The sequence below is a fragment of the Ochotona princeps genome, chromosome 1 (genome assembly GCF_030435755.1).
Source record: "Ochotona princeps isolate mOchPri1 chromosome 1, mOchPri1.hap1, whole genome shotgun sequence".
NCBI lineage: Eukaryota > Metazoa > Chordata > Mammalia > Lagomorpha > Ochotonidae > Ochotona > Ochotona princeps.
In genome coordinates this window covers 115,424,268-115,452,112 of record NC_080832.1, presented here as the reverse complement: position 1 = coordinate 115,452,112, position 27,845 = coordinate 115,424,268, and the positions used below count along the sequence as shown (strand labels likewise).

The following is a 27,845-nucleotide window of genomic DNA, read 5'->3' as shown; positions in this document are numbered from 1 at the left end:
CCCAGCCCAGTTCAGCCCCACCCCCTCTCCACCCCCACCATGCAGTCAGAGAGATAGCTTTGTGGTAAAATATTTTATTGCTGCCATCCCCATGGCACACCACTGGGGGTTGTAGGCTGAAGCTGGGCGGGTCACAGCATCTTCTGGAACAGAGTGATGGCCTCCTCCACCTTCCTGAGTTCTGCTTCTGTCTGCTGCAGCTGAACAGGGGGAGGGAGCGTGAGAACCCAGGCTCAGAAGAGACCCCAGCACTCAAGATGGACAGGTGTGGGAGGACCACGGTCTCAGGCAGCTCACGGGATCTGTGGATGTTAGCCATCCCCATTCCCCCAATTCTCTCCAGCCTTACCACCAGAATCTCTCTCCTGCTATAGCCCAGCCTCAGCCTCACCTTTTTTCCCCAGAGCGTTCAGTCCTGAGGGGACTGAGCCATGTACCCAGTCTCACCACCACTAAGGGAGAGCGTGGGCTCTGGCAGTCACTGAACCTGCATATCACATGCACGGACATTGCTCACTTTCAGAGGCCTGGGGAGACTCAGGTGGGGTGAGCCGCCCACCAGGTCGTGCCTTGTGACCATCTTCCTCTGCATCTGTGTGGCTCACCACACTGCTGCTCCTGGAAGGATCCCCAGAGGCAAGGGTCTACATGGGACCATGAGCCAAGCCTGGCATCCCTGCTTAGCCCTGTGGGCTGTGGATGGAAGAGTGTTTTGCTTGGGGGGTCTGTGCTGCATGTGGGTCCCAAACCCAGGAAGGCACATGGATTTTATATCTGGGCAGCAGGGTGGGCACACGGTAGCCAGTCGGCAGCTCATCTCATTCTAGGTCTGCCTCCCCTTCAACCTGCTGTGTGGCCTCAGGCTAGCGCCCCCACTACCAGCTGCTTCTCATGTGTGAGGGGAGGGGATCACAGGGTCCCAGCTCCAAGGCTGTGAGCCCTGCACTGCCCTCCCTTGGTGCTCCGATAATGAAGGGAGCTAAGGAGCAGGAAGCACCTGCCCACACTACACACCTTAGCTTCATCCGCCTCCTGGACCTCAAGGGGCACCTTGGCGGAATAGCCCGAGGTGGCACGGCGCTCCTGCAGCCGCTGGGCCTGCCGCTGGGCCTCACTCCGCTTGGCCTGCAGCTTGCTCAGCTCTCGGGCTGGGTCCACCAGCCCCTGCAGCTGTAGGTGGATGGAGCAGCGATCAGAAGCCACAGCCACAGCACAGCCCTGTGGTGCGGGGGCGCCCGGAGCCAGTACGGCCACTGTGCCTGCGCTAGCCAGTGCCTGCACATAGCCTGCCACCATTGATGCCAGGGCACCTGTGGCCTCATCAGCCACTTCCAGGAAACCTGAGGGGGAGAGAGGAGTATGAGGCCTGGCTCCTGGGACACACACAGCAGTGGTGTGGGCTGGCAGTGCGGATGCGAGGCTCACAGTCTGGCCTGGTCCGGGTGAGGTTATAGTCGGCGCGCAGGGATCGCACAGCCCTGGTGATGCTCAGTGCCAGCTCGAGGGCAGCTTCTGCCTCAGGATCCCTCCAGGAACACTGCGGAGCAGAGGAGAGCGTGAGAAAGGCCTGGCTGAAGGTCCAGAGGTGTCCTCCCTGCAGCACACACCCCGTACCTCTGAGAGTTCTGGATACGGGGTGACGCAGAGGCTGGGGGGAGCTTGTGGCGTCCGGCGGGGCAGCCGCTGGAACAGCTCCTCGGTCACAAAGGGCATGAAGGGCGAGAGTAGCCGCAGGCCAATGTCCAAGCAGGTGTAGAGGGTCTGGCGGGCACACTCGGCCGCTGCCTGGTCTGCTCCAGTCAGCACGGGTTTCAGGCACTCCTGATGGACAGGGAGGGGCGGGGCTCAGGGCCTGGGTCTGGTCTCAAGCTCCGACTGCCCTGTGAAGACTATGAAGAGGGTGGGTGGGCTGCCCCTTACTGGCCCCTTCTCACCAGGTAGACATCACAGAGCTCATACAGCCAGAAGCTGTACTGGGCGGTGGTGGCAGTGGGGAAGTCGTAGGTCTGGAAGCCGTGGTTGCTGAGCTTCACAGCCTCGGCCAGCCGGCTGAGGATCCAGCGGTCCACCAGGCTCTCCTGGCCCCCGGGCTTGGGGAGAAGGGCCGTGTCAGCTGGTGAGGCTCACGTGCAAAGGGCTTGTGAGCCCAGGCCCCTCAGTGGCAGGAACCATGAAAAAAGCTGTGGGGTCTATGCCCAGCACACAGGCCAAGGGCCAGGCCCTGGCCCCCAAACACCTCAGCAGAACACCCCTGCAGACAGCCTGCACCTCCCCAAAATTGTGTGTCTGCACCCTCAGATATATGGGAGTCCCTTAGGGGCAGAGACTGCCCAACATGGACCATGGCAAGTGTGAGGCTTGTGTGGACACTGCCAACCCTAGTGCCTACTAGGCCCTCACCTGGGAGGTAGGTGAGGGCATGAAATCCTTCCCAAGACCACGGAGGGCAAACTTGGTGGCATTCCAGAGCTTGTTGCAGAAATGGCGATAACCCAAGATCCGGTTCACATCCAGGTTGATGTCACGGCCTGGGTTGGGGGTGCAGTGGTGTCCTCACCATCCTCCCTCCCAATCCTTGTGGCAGCAGAGGCCCAGGACAGGACAGGGCAGGGCAGGGCAGGGCAAGGCAGGGCTTCAGGCCAGGGAAGGGAGGGGGCAGAGGGGGAGGCCCAACGGCTATACCTTGGGACGTGTAGGCGCAAAGTCCAAACCGGAGTGCATCGGTGCCACACTCAGGGATCCCCGTGGGGAAGTCTGCCTTCTGCAGGGAGGAGGAAGAGCAGCGGGGTCCTCAGCTGGCCCAGCCCACTGTCAGCCCATGCTCGGCCCCAGGCTCCCAGCCTCCATACCTGCCCTTCTTTAGCCTTCTCCACCTCACTGGGATCCAGGTTGCTGTTCAGTAACTGGTCATGCAGACCCTGGGGGCAGTGGGGGCAGTTCAGGTAGTTACAGCCACGGCCATGGGTGCACAGCTACGCTCTCCCTGGGGGCACAGAGCCAGGCCCACCTGCAGTGAGACTCCATGGATGACATCCAGGGGGTCAATGACGTTGCCCAGAGATTTGCTCATCTTCCGGCCATGAGCATCTCGCACGATGGCATGGAGGTACACCTGTAGGGCCGGTGGGCGGGGTCTGTGAGGCTGAATCCCCTACTTGAGCCACAGTGCCCTCACCAGGCGCCGGCACCCATCTGTCCCACTCTGAGTCCTAGGGATCATGCTGTGTAGCCCAGCCCCCACCACGCCAGGAGCAGGTCCACCCACAGCTACCCCTGTGCCCTGACCATGCCCCTGGTCCCACACAAGAAGGCAGGGAAGGCAGTCAGCCGTTGTCACACCTCTCTGAAAGGCAGCCTGCCTGTGAGCTTCAGGCCAAGCATGACCATCCGAGCCACCCAGAAGAAAAGGATGTCATGGCCCGTCTCCAGCAGTGTCCCCGGGTAGAATACACTCAGATCATCTGACTGGGGAGAGACAGGGAGCAAGGCGTGAGGACAGTCAAGGGCCCACCTTCCAGATTCCCCTCACGTCCTGGCTTAGCCCTGGGAATATACCTGGTTGGGCCAGCCCAAGATGGAGAATGGGAAGAGGCCAGAGGAGAACCAGGTGTCCAGCACATCTTCATCTGAGGGAGGTTGGAGGTCAGAGGTCAGGTAGTGAGGATCAGCGCCCCACCTCTACACCACCCCCAGCCTGGCCCCCATCTTGCCTTGCTGGAGACTGATTTTGTCAGGGCTCACTCCGAACTCCCGTGCTGCCTTCTCGCGGGCCTCAGCCTCACTGCGTCCACTCACCCAGTACCGCCCATCAGGGTCCTGTCACAGGTGGAGAGGAGACCCTGGGGAATTTCTGCCTTGACCTGGCCATGACCTCATCCAAACCCACAGCTCCTCCAGAGGCCTGTCCTCACCTCCCCTGGCGGTACGGCAGGGTCATCGACGGTGACAAAGTAGGCTGGGATGCGGTGGCCCCACCACAGCTGCCGGGAAATGCACCAGTCCCTATGGGTGGTAGGCGCAGGAGGTCAGGGGGTGTCTGTGCCTCACTCAGTCCCTGACCAGCCACCCCCTGCATGGTAAGGGGCCCTGCGCACCGGATGTTGTCCATCCAAGCATGCCATGTCCGCTGATGGGCCTCAGGCAGGATGCGGAGGTCACCTCGGGTCACGGCAGCACTGGCGGCCTGGGCCATCTCCCCACAGCGTACGTACCACTGGGGCCGCAGCAGAGGCTCCACGACATCTTTGGAACGGCTGGAGGACACATGGGGTGAGTGGTGCATTTTCCAAGGTGCCCCCCCACTGTCCACCTGCCCTCCCTGGCCCCCAGCCTCACTTGCAAAGTGGCACCACCATGGGGTTGTCTTTAACGCCACGGAACAGGCCCTGCTCCTTCAGTGCCGCCAGCACAGCCTTCCTGGCCTCAAACCTGGGCAGTCCCTGGGTGGGAGGCAAGCCTTGTACTGCAGTGCCCAGGCAGCCCCGTCTCCCCAACTTGGACCCACAGTCCCCACAGGCTCACCAGGAAAGGAGGGGGCACGTTGACCAGGGCACCTCGCGAGTCCATGATGCTGATGGCCTCCAGCCCATGCCGCTGCCCGACCTCATAGTCATTCTGGTCATGCGCAGGAGTGATCTTGACCGCACCTGGTTGGGGGTACCATGTGCTCTAGGATTTGTTTTGCGGTCTCCCCCAGCCTACCTCCCCCTCCCCCTCCAGTTTCCCCTTCCTTGGAGTCCACTGGGTTAGTCTGAGGTGATGTGCTTTTTCTCTGAGAGAACACACAGGCAGCTGGGGTCTGCCGTAGGGGCTCAGCTCCCTCCCTCTCCCCGTGGCACTGGTCCCTCTTCACCTGTGCCAAACTCCATGTCCACAAAATCATCGAAGACGATGGGCAGGCTCCGAGACAGGAACGGGTGCACCACACTCTTCCCCTTCAGGTGCTGGGGTCAGAGGTTACCCACCGAATATATGAGGCTGGGGCCCTGGTGGAGCCACACCCCCACCCCCACCAAGGTGCCCAGGGTTGGGAAAGGGACTGGAGGATGTCCCTAACTCAACACCTCAGCCACAGACCACAGTCCCCACCCTCACGGCCCCCTCGGAAGGGTAGGAGCCCCTTGTGGGCCAGCACTCCTCCCCAACTGTACCTGGTATCTGGCGTCTTTGGGGTGCACAGCTACAGCCACGTCTCCTAGCATTGTCTCAATCCGAGTTGTTGCCACCACCACCTCTTCATCACTGTCTGCGGTGACAGAAGGCCTTGTGGTCTTGGCCCTGGCCCCTTCCTGTCTCCCTCCGCCCAGCATCCTGGTGCCCCCAGTGCCCACCTGAGCCTTGGACCTTATAGGCAAAGGACACAAGGACCCCAAACTCCACCTTCTCCTTGTAGCCTGGTACAGAAAGCAGGGTGCGACCTGTCAGCTCCTTCTTATCTACCTGTAAGACAGGGATTTGGCAAGGTGGCCCAGGGCCAGGGTCGGTGTAGACACGTGGGGAAGTCAGGCTGGGGGAGTGAGCACCTCAATGTCAGAGATGGCCGAGTTGAGAGTGCAGGACCAGTTGACGAGGCGGGTGCTGCGGTAGATGACACCTTCTTCATGAAGCCGAACAAAAGCCTCAGTCACAGCTGTCGAGAGTTTCTGGGGCAGGAGGACAAGCCGGGTCAGGGAGCAGGGTCCTGGTGCCAGGAGGCCTCCAGGCACCTGAGGTGGCAGGCCCAGGAAGGCCTGGCCTGCACAGAACCCACAGGTCGGCAACGACCCCTTTGAAGGGATTGATGTTATCTGTATCTGAAGTATCAGGGCATTAATATTAGCTGTATCTGAAAGGCATAGAGAAAAAGAGATTTTCTATCCACTGGTTGACTCCACAAATGCCCACAACACCAGGGGCTGGGCCAAGATGAAACCAGGAGCCAGGAACTCCATCCAGGGCTCCCACGAGGGTGGCAGATGACTCAAGTGCTTGAGCAGGTGCCTGAGTGGGAACTGGATTGGAAAAGCAGCATCAGGGACTCAAACTGATACTCCTGCTGCGGATGCCAATGACCCAAGAGACACCTTAGCTACCGGGTCAAATACCTGCCCTAGAAGTGCTTCACTGAAGGATACAGGACTACTAGGGTGGGGCTGTTACTGAGTCAAGGACAGAGCAGAACACTGTGGACTCAGGCTCCACGGATGAGGGATCACTGGTCCCCAGGGGCTCTGCAGCCCCAAGCGCAGGGTCGGGGTTCTGAAGAGGCCTGCCATGCAGGGGCCCTCCGAGTGGTGCTGTGATTGGGTGCTCACCCTGTAGGGGCCTTGGCACCCACATGTGCACCTTCAAGAGAGTGCTGCTCCCAGGAATGCCTCCCACGTCCACCCCAGCCTCCAGATGCTTCCCACGCACAGGGTCCATGGTGAAGCAGGCTCGGTCCCAATCCAAGGAGCTACCAAGCTTCTTTAGCTGGTGGTAAATCCGGTCACCCTTCCTAGAAGAGGGGAGACAGTGGGACTGAGCACGCAGCCCTGGGTAATGGAGCAGCGTGGGGACCACTTGTTCTCTCTGTGGAGTCCAAAGGGACCTCTTATACTCACTCCTCCTTCCACTTCCAGACCTCTTGCAGGAAGGCCTCCCGGCCTAGCTGATGCCGGCTCAGGCCCCGCTCACGCCACAGTTTCTTCTCTACCACCACCTGCGTGGCAATGCCTGCGTGGTCACAGCCAGGGTTCCACAGGGTGGTCTCTCCACGCATTCGGTGCCTGTGGGAGGACATGGGAGACCACACAGTGGATAGGCCGCTTTGCAAATACACACATCTTAAAGAAAAGGAGAGAAAGAAGGGAGATAAGAAGGGACTAAGGGAAAAAAAAGATAGGAAAGAATACATAAATAAGCCTTGGTTTCTACAAGTGATGAATTGCTTTGAAATGCTTTAGGGAGGAGGCATTTGGCACAGGTTAGGTGCTCCCCTGGGATGCCTGCACACCTTACTGGGGTCTCTGAGTTCAAGTCCTGCCTTTGTTCCCAGTTCCAAGGCCTGCTTCACAACCTGGCCTGGCCTTGGCTGCTGTGGGCATCTTGGGGGTGCAACAATGACTACAACTTCACTGTCTCCCTACTTTTCAAATATATATCTTTTAAATTAAAAAAAAAAAAAAAAAAAAAACCCCAAAAAACCAAAACAATACTTTGGAGTAGGCAGGTTAAGTTCCCACCTAGGATAGCAGAACCCCACCCTGGAGTGCCTGGCTTGCGCTCTGGCTGCTCTGCTTCTGAATGAGCCTCCTGCTGATGCGCAAGCTCAAGGACTGGGGCCCTGCCTCCAAGGCGGAAGATCCATTTAGATGTCTGGGCTCATGGCTTCAGGTTGGCTCAGTCCTGAAGCAAACCAGCAGACAGACCTCTGTCTCTTCAGTTTTCAAATAAGATGAAAATTAAAAGCAAAAATCCTTTAAAAGTAGATTTGCTATCTAAAACATTTGCACTTCACAGTTGATAGTAATTTAAATATGAACAGTGGGGCCTGTCGATAACCTAGTGGCTAAGGTCCTCGTCTTGCACGTGCCGGGATCCCATATGGGCATTGGTTCTAATTCCTGCGGCCTTGCTTCCTATCCAGCTCCCTGCTTGTGACGACCCAAAACCTTGGGACCCTGCACCTGTGTGGGAGAGCCAGAAGAGGCTCCTGGCTCCTGGCTTTGGATCAGCTCAGCTCTGGCAGTTGTGGCTGCTTGGGGAGTGAAAAAGTTGACAGAAGATTTTCCTCTGTTTCTCCTACTCTCTGTATATCTGACTTTCAACAACAGCAGCAACAAAAATAAATCTTTAAACTTTAAATAAATAAGAACAGTGAGGAAAAATAAAAGGGAAAAAATTTGCAATTACATAATGCAAGGACAAGAGAAAAATGTATATAAACCAACAAAACACCAATGTCCAGAACAGGGAATGAGTACTCCAACGAACCAATTAGTAAAGACAATCAACAAAGAGTACTAGAAAATGGGCAGACGGTAGGGACAGGTCAGGAAAGACAGGTAAGGCTTAGCCTTGGTAGTAGAAAACACAGATGACCCAGCCTGACAACTTGAAGACCAGTCAGGCCCAGCGTGGGCCAGGATGTGGACTGGACATCCTGTACGCCAGTCACGGGGTTGGGGAGGATCAGGGAAATAGTCCCTGAAGGAAATTCAGCAGCTTCCGGGCAGACTCCATGCAGAACTGTCCCTGTACACCCAGCACTTTCACTTCTCGGCGGCAACATGACAGAAATCCCTCCACACGCATGCGCTTGAGCAAGCACCTACAGGACGGGCATTCCAGCAAAGCTTTCAACAGAGAATTAGGAACAAGCAACACAAAAGCTGACTCCCCTAGGGTGCTGCCACACAGCTGAACATACAAAACTAAAGATGAAGTCAGTCTACATAAGGATAAGTCAGTCAACAGGCTGGGACAGGGAAAGCTCTGAGAGAAACCGCTAAAACTGTAGAATCATGTTTTTGTTTGAGTCTTAAAAAAAAAAAAGGAGAGAGCTCAAGTCCTTGGGACGTGCATCTATATGGGAGACTCAGATGGAAGGACTCTGTCTCTAATTTTCTACCTTTTAAATAAAATAAACAAATGCTAAATTTGTTTTAGTAAAAGAAGGGAGAAGAAAGTCTGTAGGGGGATAGTGGATGAGACTATCAGGCTAGGAGAGGAGGTGACAGGGAGGAATGCGCAAAGCAGAAGTGAATTGCCACAAGAGGGCAGAGCTCAGGGCTCAAACAGCAGAGCGGCTGCCAGTGCAGCAGGCAAGGAAGCCGGAGCGCCCATGAGGTGGGTGAGCTCACCATCGAGTCAGGGAGTCCTGGATGGCGTTGGTGAGCGCGTGGCCCAGGTGCAGGGAGCCTGTCACGTTGGGGGGCGGGATGCACATCATGAAGACACCTCGGGGATTGGGCGCTGACACGCTGGGACGCTGAGGGCAGAGGACAGCACGTGCTGAGACCTCACACTGCCGGCCCGGCTCCCTTCCAGGCCATGCAGCCTCCAGCCCTGCCTGTCCCACACCTGCTCCCTCAGGCCTGGGAGGCAGTGCCCACTCACCCCATACTCCGGCTTAAAGAAGCCCTGCTGCTCCCACCACGGGTACCAGGCGGCCTCCACATACTGCGGGCTGTATGAGTCAGGCATGGGGCCACTGGTGTCTAGGGGGTGGAAAGCAGGGCTCAGCACTCAAAGATAAGGGGGCTCCTCTCATTCATGTTGCAAGATGGGTGGTAGGCCCAAGTACCCCTGTACAACCCTCCCCAAACAGTGACACAACACAGGCCAGGGCAAGAAGAGGCAAAAACTTAGAAGGAGCAGCTGAAGGGTAGGGGGAAGGTAGGGTCCCTCCCTCTCTAGTACCTTTCTTTTCCCCCGGCGGAGTTGGGAGGTCATAGGTAACGACTCCAAGATCCCGTTTCTCCTTCTTCTCAGGCTTTGGCTTCTTCTGCTGGGGAAGGGGAAGACACGGGCCCGCTGGCCCTCAGCCACACCTCCGCGGCAGGCAGCCCCTCCAGCTCACCCCAGCCTCTCACCTCTCCTGGCGGTGGCTGCTGCTGCTGCATTTTCTGCTTCTGCTGGAATTTTTCCAGCTTCTCCCGCTTTTTTGCTTCTTTTTTGAGCTGAGCAGCTGTCTTTGGGGGGGCAGCAACCTCGGGTCCTGGAGAAAAAGGGCACAGATGTACATGGAGGCCCTCTGAAAACAATACTGCTCTCTTCCACACCCCCAGAGAAAGAAAGTGAACTTCACAGAAAGTATCCAGAGGAGCTGCTACCCACCCTTTCTCACCTGGCTGCTGAGAGACAGGCCTGGTCCCCGAGTACAGAACCACTTCTCCCAATACGGCACGGAATTCTGGCTGCCGCACACATGTGACAAACCAGCGAGTCACGTTACCCCAGATCCGGCGGGCAGAGGGATCAAGGACCTAGGATGCGAGGTGACCATCCTTAGTCGCCCTACTGGTAAGGGCTGGGGAGGGTGGGTGGGGTCTCTCATGCTTCCTCTGGCCCTGTAAGGGCTGAAGCCTGTGGGGTGTCTGTCATGCTTCCCTAGGCCTTGGAAAGGTTGAGGGGTGTGTGTGTGTGTGTGTGTGTGTGTGTATCATTATCCCCCGTAATGGTTGAGGGGTGTGTGTGGGGGGATCTTTGATGCTTGCCCAGGTTCCGGGCACTCACATAGCGGAAAGGCAGCAGCAAAGCAGTGACAGCTGCCAGGTCAGCCAGAGTGGGGGCCTCTCCCGCCAGGTAGGTGTGTAGACGAAGCCACTCCTCCAAGGGGCTCAAGGCCTTGCCCAGGGCTCCCAGGGCAGCCTGCAAGAACAGGGGACAGGGCATGAGACAAGCTTCCATACCCACTCCTGCAAGCAAGCAACTCAGAGATCAATTTCTAGGCGCACTCAAGTGCTCATGTAAAAAGACATCTGGGGCCCGGCGGCGTGGCCTAACGGCTAAAGTCCTTGCCTTGAACGCGCCAGGATCCCATATGGGCACCGGTTCTAATCCCGGCAGCTCCACTTCCCATCCAGCTCCCTGCTTGTGGCCTGGGAAAGCAGTCGAGGACGGCCCAATGCACTGGGACACTGCACCCGAGTGGGAGACCTGGAAGAGGTTCCTGGTTCCCGGCATTGGATTGGCTCAGCTCCAGCCGTTGCGCTCACTTGGGGAGTGGAACATCGGATGGAAGATCTTCCTCTCTGTCTCTCCTTCTCTCTGTATATCCGGCTTTCCAATAATAAAAATCTAAAAAAAAGACATCTGACTCATCCAGTAAATCTCCACTGAACACTTGCTCTGGGTCAGAGGCAACACAGAAGTCAGAGGTTGGAGAGAGATTCTACCAGGCAGCCAGGTCCACAGCATTCACAGTAAGCTCTTGTCCACGGCATGAGGAGGCGACAGCCACAGAGCCCTGTGACCTGGCAGAGGTTGCTTTCCAGAGGGGAAGACAATAAATGAGCAAATACTTCACACATGACCCTATTTTCTCTTATGGAGAGAAAGCAGGCTAAAGCCAATAAGAAAAGAGAATGAGGAGGCCTGGGTCATTGTCACATGCTCATTCATTCATTCAAGAAATACCAAGTTTCTGCCTTGTGCCAGAGGTTGTGGCAGGAGACAGAGCTGGGAGTTCACAAGGCCCAGCCATGCTCTGCAAGGCTACAGAGCCACGATCTGGTGGCTTCCTCCTCTTGGGATCTCTCCTGTATCTGCCGTCTCTCCCTCATCCAGGCTTCTGCTTCCTGTCCTCCTTGGTTTTCATCAAACTCACCAAACTTTGACTCAGAAACCAGCACTGGCCTATGTGCTCTGCACACACAGGTTTTCATCGCATTACCTCAGGCAGGCTGGTATTACATCAGCTTTCGTTTCTCCTCACCGGCTCAGAGAGCTTAAGGACCAAGACTAAGGTACCACGCTGAGTGACAATTTGGGACTTGACCAACGTTTTCCCCTATCTGAACCGCCCACCATCATCTCCAACTCCTGCCTCCTTCCAGTGAGTGTCCTCCCAGCCACTCACCTGGGGGTCCTGAGCAGGGCTCCGGAGTCCCAGGGCCGGCAGCGTGGCCCCGCAGGCGGCCGGTATTAGCTCCGTGTCCGCGTAGCTGACCCACTGCTGGACCAGGACAGCTGCCCGGCTGCCTGCTGAGCCGCCGAGGCCCGCGGGCCACAGCAGCTGAGACACAGCTGTGGCGCCCCACACCCAGAGCCCACCGGGCCCCTGCTCCAGGGCCGGCAGCCGGGGTGGGGGGAAGGGAGTCCTACTGGCTGGAGGAGGCTGGAGACAGATTCGGGGGTGGGGTCCTCCCCAGCCCGGGCCTTCCCCGGCCTCTCCGTAGCGAGCGGCTATCAGCGCCCGGAGGCTGGGGAAGGCATCCGGGTGAGGGGAGACGTAGAGGATGGACATGGTTCTGCGGGTCCCGGACGAGATGGAAAAACCTAGAAAGAGCGGTGCAGGACAGAGGGGACCCTGAGGGGCTGCTCTGCTGCAAGCACCCGAGAGCCCCAGGGCAGGGGTCCGGCCAGTCCTCGGGAGCCCAGGGGCAGGTTCTCAGAGTGACTGCGGAGAGGGCAGGGCCTTGGGGAGGGCGGGAGTTCGTGGTAGCCAGCCGGCGTCCTGCAGACGCAGGTTCGAGCCGCAGGTACGTACTGGAGGGAGGTGGTCGCACAGGGCCGGGAGTCCCCCTCCCTAGCGGGAGGCCGGGGCGAAGGAGCAGGCGGGCGGAGACGGTGGGCGGCTCTGGCGACCCCGGCTCCCTGAGGCCGCCGGCCGGGCAGGCGGCGCCCACGTGTTCCCCCCTTTGTGACAGCGAGCGTTTCCGGGCCGGCCGGTCCTGGCGCGGGCGGCCATGCCCCGCCTGCGCGTGAGCGCGCCGCCTGCCCGCCGCTGCCCGGGAGGCCCACACCGCCCGCCGCACTCCCGAAGAACCGCACGGAACACGGGGTGCGGGGGCAGCGTGGGAGGACACCCCCGGGGCCGGCGCTCGCGTCAGGCGCCGGCGCGGACACCCCGCGCGGGTCCTCGGGCCGGCCCCGGGGGCGGCGCCCGGCGGAGCGCGGGCGAACCAGCGGCGGAGGGCGCGGCGGCCCGGGCTGAGGGACGGGCCGCCAGCCGAGGTCGGCCGCCTTCTTGAGGGTCACTTGCACGCATGTGCGGGTCCCGCTGCATAGTCTCTGCGGTCTGTTAATGGTGAGACTTGGCGTCTCCTTTGTATACTGAAATCACCTGCTGTCTAGTAATTCCCAGTCACCATTGCACAACACAAAACTTGTTTACGTGGACCAAGTGGGTACTAGTTTGACAGCACCAAATACATTTTGGTACCTCATTGTCAAATTAACGGGAGAACTGGGGTGGGCAGTCAGCGCAGAGGGTAAGACATCACTTGGGACCCTACACCCTGCAGCCCATATTGGAGTGCCCAAGCCCAAGTCCGGGTCCTGGTTCAGAGACCAGCTTCCTTCTCATATGCATCTGGCAGGCACCTACTGCTTAAGGTCCCTGCCACCCACGGGGAAGTTTGTGCAGATGGAGTTGATTCCTGGCTTTGTCAGGACTCAGCCCTGGCTGTTCATTTGAGAATGGAGTGGATGGAAGATCCCTATGTCTCTGTATCACTCTGCCTTTCAAATCGAGAAACAGAGACAGAAGGGCAACAGGCATCCCACTTGTAGGTACAATATAAGCAAAAGGCCAAAAGGTGAATACGTAGGTGAGGGAATATTCAGGAAAAGGTATATTCCAGTTGAGGTATTAATTTTTTTCCTTTTTTATGTGAAAGGCAAATTTCAGAGAAAGAAGGAGAGACAGGAAGAGATTTTCCATTCGCTGGTTCAGTCCCCAAAAGGCTGCAAGGCTGGATCTGAGCTGATCTGAAGCTGCAAGTCAGGAGCTTCTTCTGGGTCTTCCACATGAGTGCAGGGGCCCAAAGTCTTGGGTCATCCTCTGTTGCTTTCCAAGGCCATAAGTAGGGAGGTGGATTGGAAGTGGAGCATCCAGGACTTGAACCAGTGCCCATATGGGACGCTGGTGCTTACAGGCAGAAGATTAGCTGCCACGTCGCTGTGCTGCCCCAGAGGCATTACATTTCTCCAAGGGCACAGTGGCAAATAATGCTAGGTGACTGAGTGGACTCATGACTGGGACAGGGCTTGCATGAATGCAACATCGTTTCCCACCACCCTTCTTATGCTGAGCAGCGCACTAGCACCCACGAGTGCGCGCGCGCGCACACACACACAGAACCACAACTCAAATATGCATCATAGTTTTATTCCCGATGCGGGACAGATTCTTTCCATCCCCAAAATGAATCAGGCTGTTCAAGAAAGACCCGGAGACTCTCCCACCATCCCCAGGGACTGGGGACTGGGATGGATATACAGTTTCCCAGCCTGTTCTACACAGGAGAGCTGCTCCCTGCTACTCCTCTCCGTCCTCATCTCCTTTCACAAAAGGGGGGAAAAAAAAATCACTGCTAGAAAAATACACCTCGAGTGTGGGGCGGTGGGTCCTGGGAGGGGACCTGAGGCTGTGGGTCACTGGAGGAAGGGGGCTGCCATCACTGTTTCTGCTGCAGGGCCTCCTTCCGTGCGGCGTCCTGCAGCAGCTGGGTGTCAACCTCATCTGCAGGTAACTGCACGTAGCGCACCACCGAGCCTCGGATGAAGCAGTTCTTCACTGACAGCTGCATGCAGATAGACAAATGGGAAAGCACTGCTTAAAATGCCCTCTAACCCCAGAGGCCGCCTGCTGGGGAGGTGCTTTCCCCACCAATCCAACTTACCATGTGGGGGTATTTCTCAGGGTCTGTGACACTGATGTCGGTTAGTTTGATGTTGAGATACTAAGAAAGGAAAATGAACATCATTAACCTGAGAGACAAGAAGCAGGTGCCCAGCCCTTTTAAACTGCCTCCTCCCCTTGGCCAAGAGCCGAATCCAAGCCCTTGCTGTAACTCACCTGATCCACAGAATGCAGGGTCCCACAGATGCTGTCGGGGCAGAGGGAGGGGAAGAACCAAATTAGTATGTACCATAACCAATGAAGGGGACTTCAGAGCTGGGGAGTGAAGGATTTGAGGAAGCCAGAAAGCGGGCATTGCTAAGCCTTAGAGTAGAAAGAATCACCAGGCTGGTTATTTTTGACCCCATGCCTTCTCTCCCTAAATCGGTCCATGCTTCACAGGTGCTACTAAACAGCTCTACAGGCTGGGCTTGCATTCTGTACCTGTAATCTTTTGGAGCTTGTCACAAAGGAGATACTTCCAACCAGAAGCTCAGAGAAGTCAGGTAACTAGTCAGAGTTTCGAGCAAACAGGACTTCTGCCTATCAGCCATGTTGAAGTGTTAATGCAGAGTCCCAGATAAAGGGAACTGGCCTGGCTTTAATGATGCAGGCAGGCAGGGAGTCCCTCCTTTTCCCAATCCTCCAAAAACGTTAGCGAAGGAGGTTCTCAGAATGGCAGTGCTCCAGGCTTCTCTCTCTCCCAGCTTCTGTCAGCAGCTTCAGCACTCTAAGTCAACAACCTCAAATCCTGTGAGATGCACTTCTACTCTCCATGTCCTGTGAATCTCTACTGTCTGCTCATTTTGGACATTTTTGTAATTCTCTTTACAATTTAAAAAAATTATCTGAAAGGCAGAATTATAGGGAGGGATCAAGAGATCTTCTATTAACTGGTTCACCCCCCAAATGGCTGCAATGGCCCAGGCAGAAACTGGGAGCCCCCAACTCCATCTCTGTCTCCCACAGGAGTAGGGGCCCAAGCATTTGGGCCATCCTCTGCTGCTTGCCTTGAACATCAGCAGGAAGTTGAATCAGAAGTGAAGCAGAAAGGCTCAAATGAGTGCTCCAATACAAACCGATTTAAAGCCAGGAGCCAGGAGCTTCTGGATCTACCACATGGTTGCAGATATCCAAGGATTTGAGCCATCTTCTGCAGCTTTTCCAGCCCAGAGAGCTGGATTGGAAATGGCACAGCTGGGAATATGGACCAGCACCCATATAGGATGCCAGCACAGTAGGTAAAGGATTGGCTGGCTGTATCACAGCACCAGTCCCCTAGGTTATGTTCTAAAAATCCATTAAAAAAAAAGATCTTAATAAATGGCATTCTTTAAGATGTCCATATTATGCCAAAAATAAAGCTAGCAGTTCTCTGCAGGACTCCAACCTTTGTGAAACTCAAAGGGGGACCTGCTGCTGCTCACCGTAGCCTGAGCTGCTAAAGCACCTGTCTGCAGGAGTGAAATGACGTTCAGGTCACCTCAGTCTGTGTAGAAGAGAGGACAACACACACGAAAGCAGACTTTTCTCTAATTCAACAGGGCCCTGGGTTATAGCACAGCAGTCACTCTTGGGGAGGCCAGGAAGGACTAAAGGAAAACCAAGCACGGGTCTTACAGAAGTATCGCCCTCTGTGGCCCCAACCTGCCACCGCCCCCCCACCCCGTGCCACTTGTCAGTGCCACAGACACAGAGCGCTGTTCAGAAAGGCAGCCTGTCTCCCTAATCTCCGCCATGACAGTGTCCCCCACAGGAAACTGCCTAAGCCTTACACAGACTTGTGGGAGACACTGTTGGATAAAGCACTGATCCAATCTTTCCAAAAGAAAATAATCAGGTAATTAGCATTAACTTAAATGTGCATCCCATTTTAAGGATTTTTAAAGTTAGGTTAAAAAAATGTATGCATGAGGATGTCCACACTTTTTGGAGAAAAAAAAAAATCAGTCTAAGCAACCAATAGCAGGGTATTGATTAAATCAGATTATCTGATATGAATGCCACTCCAGGAGGGGCATTTGGCCTAGAAGTTAAGATGGCCATACGCTACACTGAGTATCTAAGTATGGGCTTGAGTTCTGGCTCTATTCCCAACTCTGGCTTCCTGCTGGTGCGTTCTGGGAAGCAGCAGGTGATGTGATGTAGCTCGGTCTCTGCCACCCACACAGCAAACCTGGATTGAGCTCCTCCCTTCTCATGACTTTGCAACATGATCCAGGCACAGCAGCTACGGGCATCTGATAGTGAACCAGTAGAAGGAAGGTCTGGCTCTCAAATTAAAATAAATTAAAAGAAAAAAGTCACTTAGAATATTAAGAGATCAATTTTATGGACATGGAAGATATCCAGGAGATATTGTGGTATAACTAGTCGAGCCACTTCTTGCAACATCATAATCCTATATGGGTACTAATTTAAGTCCCAGATGTTCCATTTCAGATTCTGCTTTCTGCTGACACACCTGGAAAAGCAGTGGTAAACAGCCCAAGTGGTTGAGACCCTGCACCCTCCTGGGAAGCCCAGAAGCAGCTCCTGGATCCTGGCTTCACCATGGCCCAATCCTAGCAAATACAGTGACTGGGAAGTGAACCAGTGGACAGACGATATGTCTTTTCCTAACTCTGTATTTCACATAAAAATCTCAAAAGAGAAATCCAGATTATGGTGTAACTTGAAAAACAGGTCTCACAACTGCAAAGAGAATTTGATCCTGCCTTTTTTTTAATTAAACATAAAAAAGAACAGTAATAACTTCAGTTCTGGCTGTGTCATTTACTCATTTTGTAGTCTTGAGCAAGTTTCTTAGCCTGTGAGAGCTTGGTTTCTTGATGTATTAATACAAAAATAGGATATGGCAGAGCTAGGGAGGCAGGCATTAACACAGCGATTTAGATGCCACGTAGAGTGCTGGTGCTGTAGCACAGCTGGTAAAGACGCTCGCTGCCTGTAGTGCAGGCATCCCATGTGGGCTAGTCCTGGCCAGCTCACGGGAAAGCAGCAGAGGATGGTTCAAGTCCTGGGGCCCTGGCACCCACATAGGAGACCCAGAAGCAGCTCCTGGCTCCTGGCTTTGCACTGGCTCAGCTCTGGCTGTTCCACCATTTGCAGAGTGAACCAGCTGATCACAGCTCTCTGCATCTTCCTCTCTCTTTCTGTTAACTTTCAAGTAAATACATAAATCTGTCAGAGTGCTTGGTTCAAGCTCAGCTTCCTGTAAATGTGCACTCTGGGCGGCAGCAGGTGATGGCAGGTACATGAGGGACCTGGACTGAACTCCAGGTTCCTGCTGTGGCCGGTCCAGCCCTGGCTGTTGCAGGCATTTGAGGAGTGAACCAGCAGAGGGAAGATCTCTCTGCCTTTCAGATAAACAAAAATCCGTCAATGAGTAGCACTTTTTAAAGTACAGTGTCACACAGGGTTTTAAAAGGACTAAATTAACAGTATTCAGAACACTGCTTGGTGGAGAGGAGCCTTTCATTTGTTACTTTTGTTTAACCTGGCCATCAGGTACACAGTGACAAGCTTAAGGAGGATCCTGACCCTGTGTGGAAAACAGGCTATACACAGAAAATATACTTCTGTTAAACCACAATTTAAGAAGCACCCTCTAGGAGGAAAATTGACCGTGATGGGTGAGTTGACAGGGCCAGGAGCCCCAGGAAGTCTCTTCAAAGGTATGCAATTTAATCCAAGACCTGAAAGATGATTAAGAGCCGACACTGTAAGAGGGTCAGAGGTGTAAAAGTAGAGACAAAAGGGGGTGCATTCATTTCTGTTTATTCTTTACATTAGCAAAAGGTAGATTAGGCCCCATGTGCTATTCGGAATAGCTTTCCAGACTAACACATTTCATTGACACCACACAGGTGTGTAGCACACACACCCACAGTATAACTTCCAAGCTAACCTGTAATTCTTCCATATCGCTGGCCCTGGGCACACCCACCCCTCGCAGACCTGCCAACAGACACCTACCTCAAATCATTCTTGAGTTCCACGACCACATCCTTGCCCACAAGGGACTTGAAAAAGGAGTAGAAGAGCTATCGGGCAAGAGGGGGGAAAACCATCACAAGGGAAGGGACCCTGCGGGGAGCAGGGCACCCCGCCGGTATTATAACCCTGGCATTGGGATCCCCCTAGGGCCGTTAGCAGCTCCCAAAGCTTCACAATAAATACTGCGGCAGAGAGGCTGGCGCCCGAACGACTGCGCTCCACGGAGCCCCTCGCCGCGAGCTGCTGTACCCCTCACTGTCCGTCTGCGGGGTCCCTCTCCCCGTATCCCACCCGCACCCTCCCCGGGCCTGGTCTGGGCAGGGAACAAGTTCCTTGGATCTAGGTTTTCAGGGTCCTGCAAGCCGCAACCCGAGGCGCAGGAACTGAGGATGAAGGGGGTAAAAAAAAGACCAAACTCCAGCCCGCGGGGACAAAGCTCAGACACCCCTCCCGCCCTCCAGGTCCGGGTCCCCGCCGAGCGCGCCCTTGTGACGTCACGGTACCCACCATGGTGCTGGTGCCGAGGGCCGCTGCCCACGCCGCGATGAGGAGAGCGCCCGGGGCCACGGGCCGGAGGCCGGGCGCGAACCGGAACACGAGCCGGCGCGTGGGGCGGGGCGGGGCGGGGCGGGGCTGGGTCGCGCACGCGCGCGGAGGCTCCGAGTCCCGAAGGGAAAGCGCGCGGACTCGCGGCTCCTCTGGCAGGGCGGGGGAAGGGGCGGGGCTTCCTGCCCTGACTTCCTCCGGAGCCGCTGGCTCGCAGCGCGCAGGCGTGGACCGCCGCTGAAGCCCCAGGTCGGCCGAGGCCCCAGGTCGGCGGTCCCGGGCAGACTGCCTTCCACAGCTTAGCGAGGACGGTTGATGAGCTTGTGCATACTTTGTGCACACGTAAAGGCAATGATGGGTCCCCAGCCTCAGGGGCCGCCTGAACAAGTGTCTTGTTATACAATTTTTCCAATGGGTTATTTTCCCTAAAAATCAAGTCTCAGTTTTTTTTTTTTTAAAGATTTATTTACTTTTATTGCAAAGTCAGATATATACAGAGAGAAGGAGAGACAGAGAGGAAGATCTTTCGTCCGGTGATTCATTCCCCAAGTGACCACAAGGGCCGGTACTGTGCTGATCCGAAGCCGGGAGCCTCTTCCAGGTCTCCCACGCGGATGCAGGAACTCAAAGTTTTGGGCCATCCTCAACTGCTTTCCCAGGCCACAAGCAGGGAGCTGGACGGGAAGTGGAGCTGCTAGAATTAGAACCGGCACCCATATGGGATCCCAGCCCATTCAAGGCAAGGACTTCAGCTGCTAGGCCATGCCGCCGGGCCCAAGTCTCAGTTCTAACGTTTCTTCTATAAAAATTGAGTAAGACTGTGGTTCCGGGGTGGAAATAACACATTCCAGGGCGGCACTGTGGTGCTGCTGGTAGCCACTTGCCTGTCAACACCGACTGGAGTCCTGGCTGCTCATTTCCAACTTGGCTCCTTGAGCCTGTGCCTGAGAAGACAGCTGAGGATGGCCCAAGTCCCTGGGAGCCTGGCACCCACGTGGAGGCCCAGGTGGAGCTCCAGGCTCCTGGCTTTTCTTTGGCCCAGCTGCGGCAGCCGTGACCATTTCAGGAGTGAGTCAGCAGAGGGAAGTTTCCCTTTCTGTCTCTCCCTCTTGCTCATCACTCTGTCATTCAAATAAATAAACTTCAAACTTTTAGGCCTGTTGCAAAGGCTCAATTGACTAAGCCAGCTCCAAGCACCGGACTCAAAGATGGGCTCCAGTTTGTTTCCCAGGTGCTTCACTTCCCTTCCAGCTCCCTGGTGGTGGCTGGGAAAGCAGTGGAGGATGGGCCAAAGTCTTGGGAGCCTGCACCCGCACGGGAGGCCAGAAGAAGCTCCTGGCTTTGGATCAGTCCAGTTTTTCTGTAAATCTGATTTTATAATAAAAAAAAAAAAAAAAGAAAAGAAAAATCTTGGGCCCGACATGGTAACCTGTGGCTAAGGTCCTGGCCTTGCAGTGCTGGATCCCATATGGGTGCTGGTTTTAATCCCGGCAGACCTGCTTCCCATCTAGCTCTCTGCTTATGACCTGGGAAAGCCTTTTCCGGGTCTGCCATGCGGGTGCAGGGTTCCAAGGATCTGGGCTGTCCTCGACTGCTTTCCATTAAGTGGACATTAAGTGGAAATTTCTTTCACAAAATAGGACCATACATCCTTCATATTAAAAGTCCTGATTTATTAGAAGTTTGCTGAAAAATTTTCTGGATGCAATAATAGACTCACAGTGCACGGAAAAGGGATCTCCCAGACCCCACTTACAGGTAACATCAAGCAGGCTAGTGTTTGACCCTAAAGGGTAAACATCCAACTGCCCAAAACTGAATATGAACAGATAGCATAGTTGACAACTGCTTCATCTGGGCTAGAGGTACTTGAGGGCCAAACCTTATTTACAGGACAGCACAAGAGGTCACTCTGCCACTTAAGATGCCAACGTCTCAGAACAGAGTCTGCGGTTTAAGTCCCAGCTGCTCTCTAATCCAGCTTCCTATGGTTTTAGTTCTCCAGTTCCCACTACCCAGGGGGGAGACCAGCTTCTATCTGGCCCAGGCATGGTTTCTGGGCCTCTGCAGTAGTGAACCAGTAGGAGGAAGAGCCATCGGCTCTGTTACTCTGCCTTTCAAATACATTAATCTTTCAAAAAACTACATGTTCTAAACAATAAGCTCATAAAAATTCAAATTATTTGGGCCTGGAGCGATAGTGTTGCGGCTAAGGTCCTCGCCTTAAACGCGCCGGTTCTTATCCCGGCAGCTCCACTTCCCATCCAACTCCCTGCTTGTGGCCTGGGAGAGCAGTCGAGGATGGCCCAAAACTTTGGGACCCTGCACCAGCCGTTGCACCACTTGGGGAGTGAATCATCAGATAGAAGATCTTTCTATCTCTCCTCCTCTCTGTACATCTGCCTTCCCAATAAAAATAAATAAGTCTTTTTAAAAAATTCAAATTATTTTTTCCTTACCAGTTAAATCACTCACAATGAGCTTACAACCAACACATGTTCACTCCCATGAACTCCTTTTCCTTACTTTCCAAGGTACACTCATAAACGATACCAGAAACGATTTCCTTTGGGAGCAGATTTACTGAGTGACAAGTAATCATGCACACTGGAAAGTTGGCGTGCCAGAAATAAATAGTAGACATCTAAAATCCATCAAATGGTTCAGAGAGGGGCCTGGTTTTCCTAAGAGTTCATTTCAGAGTCACAAAACAGAATATTGGAATGTGAAAAGATGGTATATTTGAGACTCCTCAGATGGTTGAGTTCTGGTCCAGTCGATTAAAAAACCATAACAATATTTGAAGATGAAGGGAACAAAATTCACCAAGAGGCACCCTAGAACCATCCAATTTCAGAACAAATTAGTCTACTTCTTCAATGGTGGGGCCTGTGGCGGCGGGTCTTCCAGACGCGTACCCCGGTGCACAGGAAGGCCCAGTGCATCCTCCCTGGTAGAGTTTTGTGATGATAGGGTTACACACCTGCTCTAATTCCTTCCTCTTATGATCAAACTCTTCTTTCTCAGCTAGTTGATTAGCCTCAAGCCATGCAAGGACCTGATTGCATTTATCCAATATTTTCTTCTTATCAGCTTCACTAATCTTGCCCTTCAAGCCTTCATCACTCACAGCACTCTTCATGTTGAAAGCATAGGATTCCAAGGCATTTTTGGCAGCGATTTTCTCCCTCTGCTTTTCATCTTCAGCTTTATACTTCTCGGCCTCCTGCACCATGCGCTCGATCTCCTCCTTGCTGAGCCGGCCCTTGTCATTGGTGATGGTGATCTTGTTGGCCTTGCCTGTGCTCTTGTCCATGGCAGTAACATTGAGAATACCGTTGGCATCGATGTCGAAGGTCACCTCGATTTGAGGAACTCCTCTGGGTGCAGGAGGGATTCCGGTCAGTTCGAAGCGGCCCAGCAGGTTGTTGTCACGCGTCAAGGCGCGCTCGCCCTCGTACACCTGGATCAGCACGCCGGGCTGGTTGTCCGAGTAGGTGGTGAAGATCTGCGTCTGCTTGGTGGGGATGGTGGAGTTGCGCTTGATCAGGACGGTCATCACACCGCCGGCTGTCTCCAGCCCCAGGGACAGGGGAGCCACGTCCAATAAAAGAAGGTCCTGTACCTTTTCAGACTTGTCACCCATCAAAATGGCTGCCTGCACGGCAGCCCCATATGCTACTGCTTCATCAGGGTTGATGCTTTTGTTAAGGTCACGGCCGTTGAAGTAGTCCTGAAGCAACCTCTGCACCTTGGGGATGCGCGTGGAGCCCCCTACCAAAACAATGTCGTGGATTTTAGCTTTATCCATCTTGGCATCCCGAAGAGCTTTTTCAACAGGTTCCAAGGTACCCCTAAACAAGTCTGCACACAGCTCTTCAAATCGGGCTCTGGTGATGGACGTGTAGAAGTCGATGCCCTCATAAAGTGAATCGATCTCCAGGTTGGCCTGCGTGCTGGACGACAGCGTGCGCTTGGCCCGCTCGCACGCCGTGCGCAGCCGCCGCACGGCGCGCTTGTTCTGGCTGATGTCCTTCTTGTGCTTCCTCTTGAACTCCTCCACGAAGTGGCTCACCAGCCGGTTGTCGAAGTCCTCGCCGCCCAGGTGCGTGTCGCCCGCCGTGGCCTTCACCTCGAAGATGCCGTCGTCGATGGTCAGGATGGACACATCAAAGGTTCCTCCACCCAAATCAAAGATCAGGACATGTCGCTCTCCCTGACCAGCTTTATCTAAACCATACGCAATGGCAGCAGCTGTGGGTTCATTGATGATTCTAAGCACATTGAGTCCTGCAATCACACCTGCATCCTTTGTGGCCTGGCGCTGAGAGTCGTTGAAATAGGCTGGCACTGTGATCACAGCGTTGGTCACTGGGTAGCCCAAAAAAGCCTCAGCGGTCTCCTTCATCTTGGTGAGCACCATGGACGAGATCTCCTCCGGGTAGAAAGCTTTTTGCTCCCCTTTATAAGAAACCAGCACCTTGGGCTTGCCCCCTTCATTGATTACTTGGAAAGGCCAAAGTTTCATGTCTGATTGCACAACAGGATCATTAAACTTTCTGCCGATTAGACGTTTGGCATCAAAGACAGTGTTCTGGGGATTCATGGCCACCTGGTTCTTGGCCGCGTCGCCGATCAGACGCTCCGTGTCCGTGAAGGCCACGTAGCTGGGCGTGGTGCGGTTGCCCTGGTCGTTGGCGATGATCTCCACCTTGCCGTGCTGGAACACGCCCACGCACGAGTAGGTCGTGCCCAGATCAATGCCTATGGCCATTCCTTTGGCAGTAGTCATGGTTTTCCGAGGTCTGTGCGGTGAAGAAGAAATATTGTTTTGGTAAAGTGCTTTCAGATTTTCGAAATTTTATTTATTTATTTGAAAGGCAGAAAGAGGGCCCGGCGGCGTGGCCTAGCGGCTAAAGTCCTCACCTTGAATGCCCCGGGATCCCATATGGGCGCCAGTTCTAATTCCGGCAGCTCCACTTCCCATCCAACATCCCTGCTTGTGGCCTGGGAAAGCAGTTGAGGACAGCCCAAGGCTTTGGGGACCCTGCATCCACGTGGGAGACCTGGAAGAGGTTCCAGGTTCCCGGTTTCGGATTGGCACAGCACCGGCCGTTGCAGTCACTTGGGGAGTGAATCATCGGACCGAAGTTCTTCCTCTCTATCTCTCCTCCTCTCTGTATATCTGACTTTGTAATAAAAATAAAAATAAATCTTTTAAAAAAAAGAAAGGCAGAAAGAGATTTTTTTCCATCTACTAGTTCACTTCTCAAATGCTAATGAGAGTCCATACTGGGCCAGGCCAAATCCAGGAGTTCAGAACTCCATCTAGGTTTTCTACATAGATGGCCGAGAACCAAATACTTGAGTGGTCATTTTCTACCTCCCAGGATGCACCTTAGCACAAAGTTGGGATCAGGAATAAAGCTGGGCATTAAGCCCAGGAACCCTGATAATGGGATGGGATACAGGTACCCCCAAGAGGCATCTAAATGTCTACAATCATCTCAACATTTTTAAATATATTGCTCATTCACAGTAGTGACCAGTTTATCTCTGGAATTTTCTTCTTACAAACCTGAAACCTTATGCCCACTAAAATACCAACTCCTCCACCCCAGTCCCTGGAAACTACTCTTCTTCAGTGTCTGCGAAAATGACAACTCTTACTTAGTAGACTATATAAGTGCAAATACACATTTTTATCCTTTTGTGACTTGGCTTAATTTCACTGAGCATGACTTTGTCAAGTGTTATCCAAGTTGTAGCACATGTGTCATAATTTCCTTTTAAAAAAGATTTACTTAGTTATTTGAAAGAGAGAGAGGAAGGGAGAGAATCTTGCATCCAATTGTTCACTTCCTAAATGCACACTACAGTCAGTAGCTGGGAACTTCATGTGGAACTCCCACAGGGGTAGCAGGTACTCAAGTACTTGGGAGATGATGTGCTGCCTTGCTAGGTGGATTGCAGAAAGCTGGATCAGAAGCAGGATGGCTGAGTCTTCTACTGGTGCTTTTATATGGATATGGCATCTCCCATGTGCTTCACCGACTGAACATCGACACCCGCTCCACAACTTCCTTTTCAAGCTAAATAATATTGTTCCTCTCTGGATGGAAATCTGAATTACTCCCACTCTCTTGGCTAAAAGGGTGAAATACTGCTAGGAACAGGTGTATACAAATATACTGAGAATCTGGCTTTCATAGCAAAGGTGTGACACCTTGGACAGAAATATTCTGTTACCCAAAGGGGAAGGGAGGGAAGTGGGTGTATATTGTGTTCAACTTCCCATAGAGCGTGAATCAAGGACACTGCCTGTGTGTCTGTAACATGTTCTATTGTGGAACTTTACTTCTGCTGAACTAAGATTCTTCTACATTCTGGTCCCCTTGAGAAGAGCTTCACACTGGGGTTTTGCTGCCTTCTTCAGTTCTAACACTCTCTATCAGATATTTATAGGGAGAAAAGGCAGGCCAGTCTGAGGATGGCAGCTGGAAGCCAAGCAAACCCTTACAAGTTTTCTCAGAAAAGGTGAGGCATTATGGGTGGCTTCTTTAATCTCTTCCTGAATAACACCCCTATATATTTTTTTCTGGAACAAATAACAAACCAAGCAATTTTTTAAAGGGTTGTTAGGACACAGCAGGTTAAGTTGCCCCTTGGGATGTGAACATCTTACAGAAGTGTTGGTTAGAGTTCAGGTTACTTGGCTTCTGATCCGACTTTCTCCTAATATAGCTTAGCAGCAACCTATGATGGTTCAAGTACTTAAAAAAAAGACATTTACTTCTATTTTATTCAAAGTCAGGGTTATACAGAGAGAGCACATGTGAGGGATCTTTGGAGAGAGCTGGTTCTCTTTCCCAATGGCCACAACGAATAGAGGCAAGCTAGGCTGAAGCTAGGCGCTCCATTCAGGTTTCCCATGAGGGTGGTTGAGGGCTCAAGCACTTGGGCCATGTTCTGCTGCTTTCCCAGGTGCATTAGCAGGGAGCTAGACCAGAAGTAGCACAGCTGAGACCAAATCAGCACTCATAGGCTATGCTGATGTTGCAGGACATGGATTAACCCACTACTCTATAGCACTGACTCCTGGCTCAAGTATTTGAGTTTCTGCCAGCCATGTAGAAGTTCCTGGTTCCTGGGTTCATCCTGACCCTGGGTTCATCCTTACCCATTTGGGGAATGAAGCTAAATGGTTGGAATTCCTCCCTTTGCCTCAGTCACTCTGTTAATCAAACAAATACACTTTTCAAAAAAGGTGGGAGGGATAGTATCTTTCCATTTCCCCTCCTTCTTGTTCTGAAGCCACACCACTCCCCTTTCTTGCAGTTCTGATCAATCTAAGTTACCCTCGCGTTCTTCACAAGGACCCTCCTGAGGGATCCTTGTGGCTCAGCTGGATGGGTGTCACTGGGGCTCCCACATTCCATTTCAGAGAGCCCACTGGAGTTTCAGATCCAGCTTCCCACTAATGCACCTGGAAAGTCTGGGATGATGCACTTGCTTTTCTGCTACCGTGAGAGATGGTGAGGAGCTTCTGGCTACCTGACCCACCCAGTGCCTCGCCTGCATTTTAGGAGTGAACCAGAGGATGGTGGTTTCCCTCTCTTTGCCTTTCAAACAGAAATAATTTCACCCCCTCTCCGCCACAATGATTTCCAGAGGCTGGTATTGTGCTGTAGTCGGTTAAGCCATCATCTGAGATGTTGGCTATCCCAAATGGGTGCTGGTTCAGTCCATGTCTTTGCTCCTCCACTTCCCATCCAGCTCCCTGCTAATGCTCCTAGGAAAGCACTGGAAGATGGTCCCTTCACTCGTGGAAGACCTGATAAAAACTCTTAGGTTCAGTCTAGTCAGGCTGTAGCTTTGCTGTGATTTAGGGAATGAGCCAGCAGACAGAAGCTCTCTCTTTCTCTCTAACTCTGCCTTTCAAGTAAATCTCCTTATTTTTTAAAGGACTTTCATTTCCTATTGGCAATGCTCCCATACCTTAGACTTAAACCCAAATAGTAAATTTGTCATTAAATTTTCTAATGAGCACTTACTAGGCTGTAACTATTGCCACCCTCCTTCCAATCAGCCCCTCCTAGCTCACCGAGTGTCTCTTCGTCTTCGATCCAGTTTGGAAATTTCAAGTTATGGAGCCCCTGTGAGCGGTGGCTCCCAAAACATCCAAACTGTTCCGGTGGCGTTCCCCCCACCCCCCACCCCTCCCGGCTCTACAACTTTTGAGCTGTATCCGGTGAAGTTACACGGCTCCAAAATGGCTCTGAGGTCAAAGGCAGTCCCCCCATTGTAACGTGGATAGAGGAGGTGCCTCAGCCCACACACCTCAACCCCGCCTCAGGGCGTCACCACGCGCCCGCCCCCACAAGCGGCCCTCGAGACCACCCCAGCCTGGACACTTCCCGCACCTTTCACAATAAGACGCTGGCGGGACTGCGGGACGCGGAGTCCACAGCCACTTTCCCACGCTGTCCCATCCCCACTTTCCCCTTTCCTCAGGGGCTCCTGTGGAATGCAGGGAATCGCAGAAGGCTGTGGAATTCTGCCAATGTCTGGTTTCGGGTTCTAGGGAGCCTGACCAACGCGAGTCAGAAACCTCGAAATAGTCACCAACGCGAGTCAGAAACCTCGAAATAGTCATGTCCTGTCCACTCTGACTGGCTGAGATGACCACCTCCGGGGCACGGGAACCATATATGAGCGCGGACCGCGAACAGGAGCAGCGGCCGTGGGAAACTGCGCAGGCTCCGGGGAACACCTGTGTGGGTGGCAGGGGGCTGTTAAGACTAGAGCCCAGAATATGGCTTTATTAATGAGTAACATACTCTTACTACTTTGCTTGTCTTTTAGGTTTTGTTAACCTCAAAAGACTAAGAAAAAAGATGCCAGAACCCGGGTCTCCCTGGGGTCGTCACTGCAGTGCAGCCCTCGCCTTCTGCCAGGACGGCTCTATAAAGGGATTGCTATGCAGTGGGTA

The 27,845-nt window shown here is 53.7% G+C and overlaps 3 protein-coding genes across 3 annotated transcripts; all 3 read right to left on the bottom strand.

Moving 5' to 3' along the window:
* Positions 1-58: 58 nt before the first annotated feature.
* VARS1 (valyl-tRNA synthetase 1) lies at positions 59-12,410 on the bottom strand. Its single transcript, XM_058665381.1, has 30 exons — positions 12,173-12,410; positions 11,543-11,961; positions 10,198-10,332; positions 9,809-9,947; positions 9,555-9,679; positions 9,382-9,466; positions 9,079-9,179; positions 8,823-8,950; positions 6,582-6,746; positions 6,394-6,475; positions 5,523-5,642; positions 5,331-5,439; positions 5,151-5,245; positions 4,853-4,943; positions 4,522-4,646; positions 4,336-4,439; positions 4,095-4,253; positions 3,912-4,002; positions 3,711-3,816; positions 3,556-3,626; positions 3,340-3,465; positions 3,008-3,112; positions 2,850-2,918; positions 2,683-2,761; positions 2,401-2,528; positions 1,935-2,090; positions 1,615-1,821; positions 1,426-1,537; positions 1,015-1,340; positions 59-200 (listed from the first exon to the last, which is right to left on the bottom strand). The coding sequence occupies exons 2-30, from the start codon at positions 11,927-11,929 to the stop codon at positions 132-134; spliced, it is 3,795 nt and encodes a 1,264-aa protein (XP_058521364.1). The 5' UTR covers positions 11,930-11,961; positions 12,173-12,410; the 3' UTR covers positions 59-131.
* Positions 12,411-13,779: 1,369 nt separating this feature from the next.
* On the bottom strand, positions 13,780-18,924 carry LSM2 (LSM2 homolog, U6 small nuclear RNA and mRNA degradation associated). Its single transcript, XM_012930789.2, has 5 exons — positions 18,815-18,924; positions 18,287-18,354; positions 14,486-14,516; positions 14,310-14,369; positions 13,780-14,210 (listed from the first exon to the last, which is right to left on the bottom strand). Exons 1-5 carry the CDS (start codon positions 18,815-18,817, stop codon positions 14,085-14,087), a joined length of 288 nt encoding a protein of 95 aa, XP_012786243.2. The 5' UTR covers positions 18,818-18,924; the 3' UTR covers positions 13,780-14,084.
* Positions 18,925-21,412: 2,488 nt separating this feature from the next.
* LOC101520474 (heat shock 70 kDa protein 1-like) lies at positions 21,413-27,097 on the bottom strand. Its single transcript, XM_004598693.3, has 2 exons — positions 26,958-27,097; positions 21,413-23,658 (listed from the first exon to the last, which is right to left on the bottom strand). The coding sequence occupies exon 2, from the start codon at positions 23,643-23,645 to the stop codon at positions 21,717-21,719; it is 1,929 nt and encodes a 642-aa protein (XP_004598750.1). The 5' UTR covers positions 23,646-23,658; positions 26,958-27,097; the 3' UTR covers positions 21,413-21,716.
* Between the last annotated feature and the right edge of the window lie 748 nt (positions 27,098-27,845).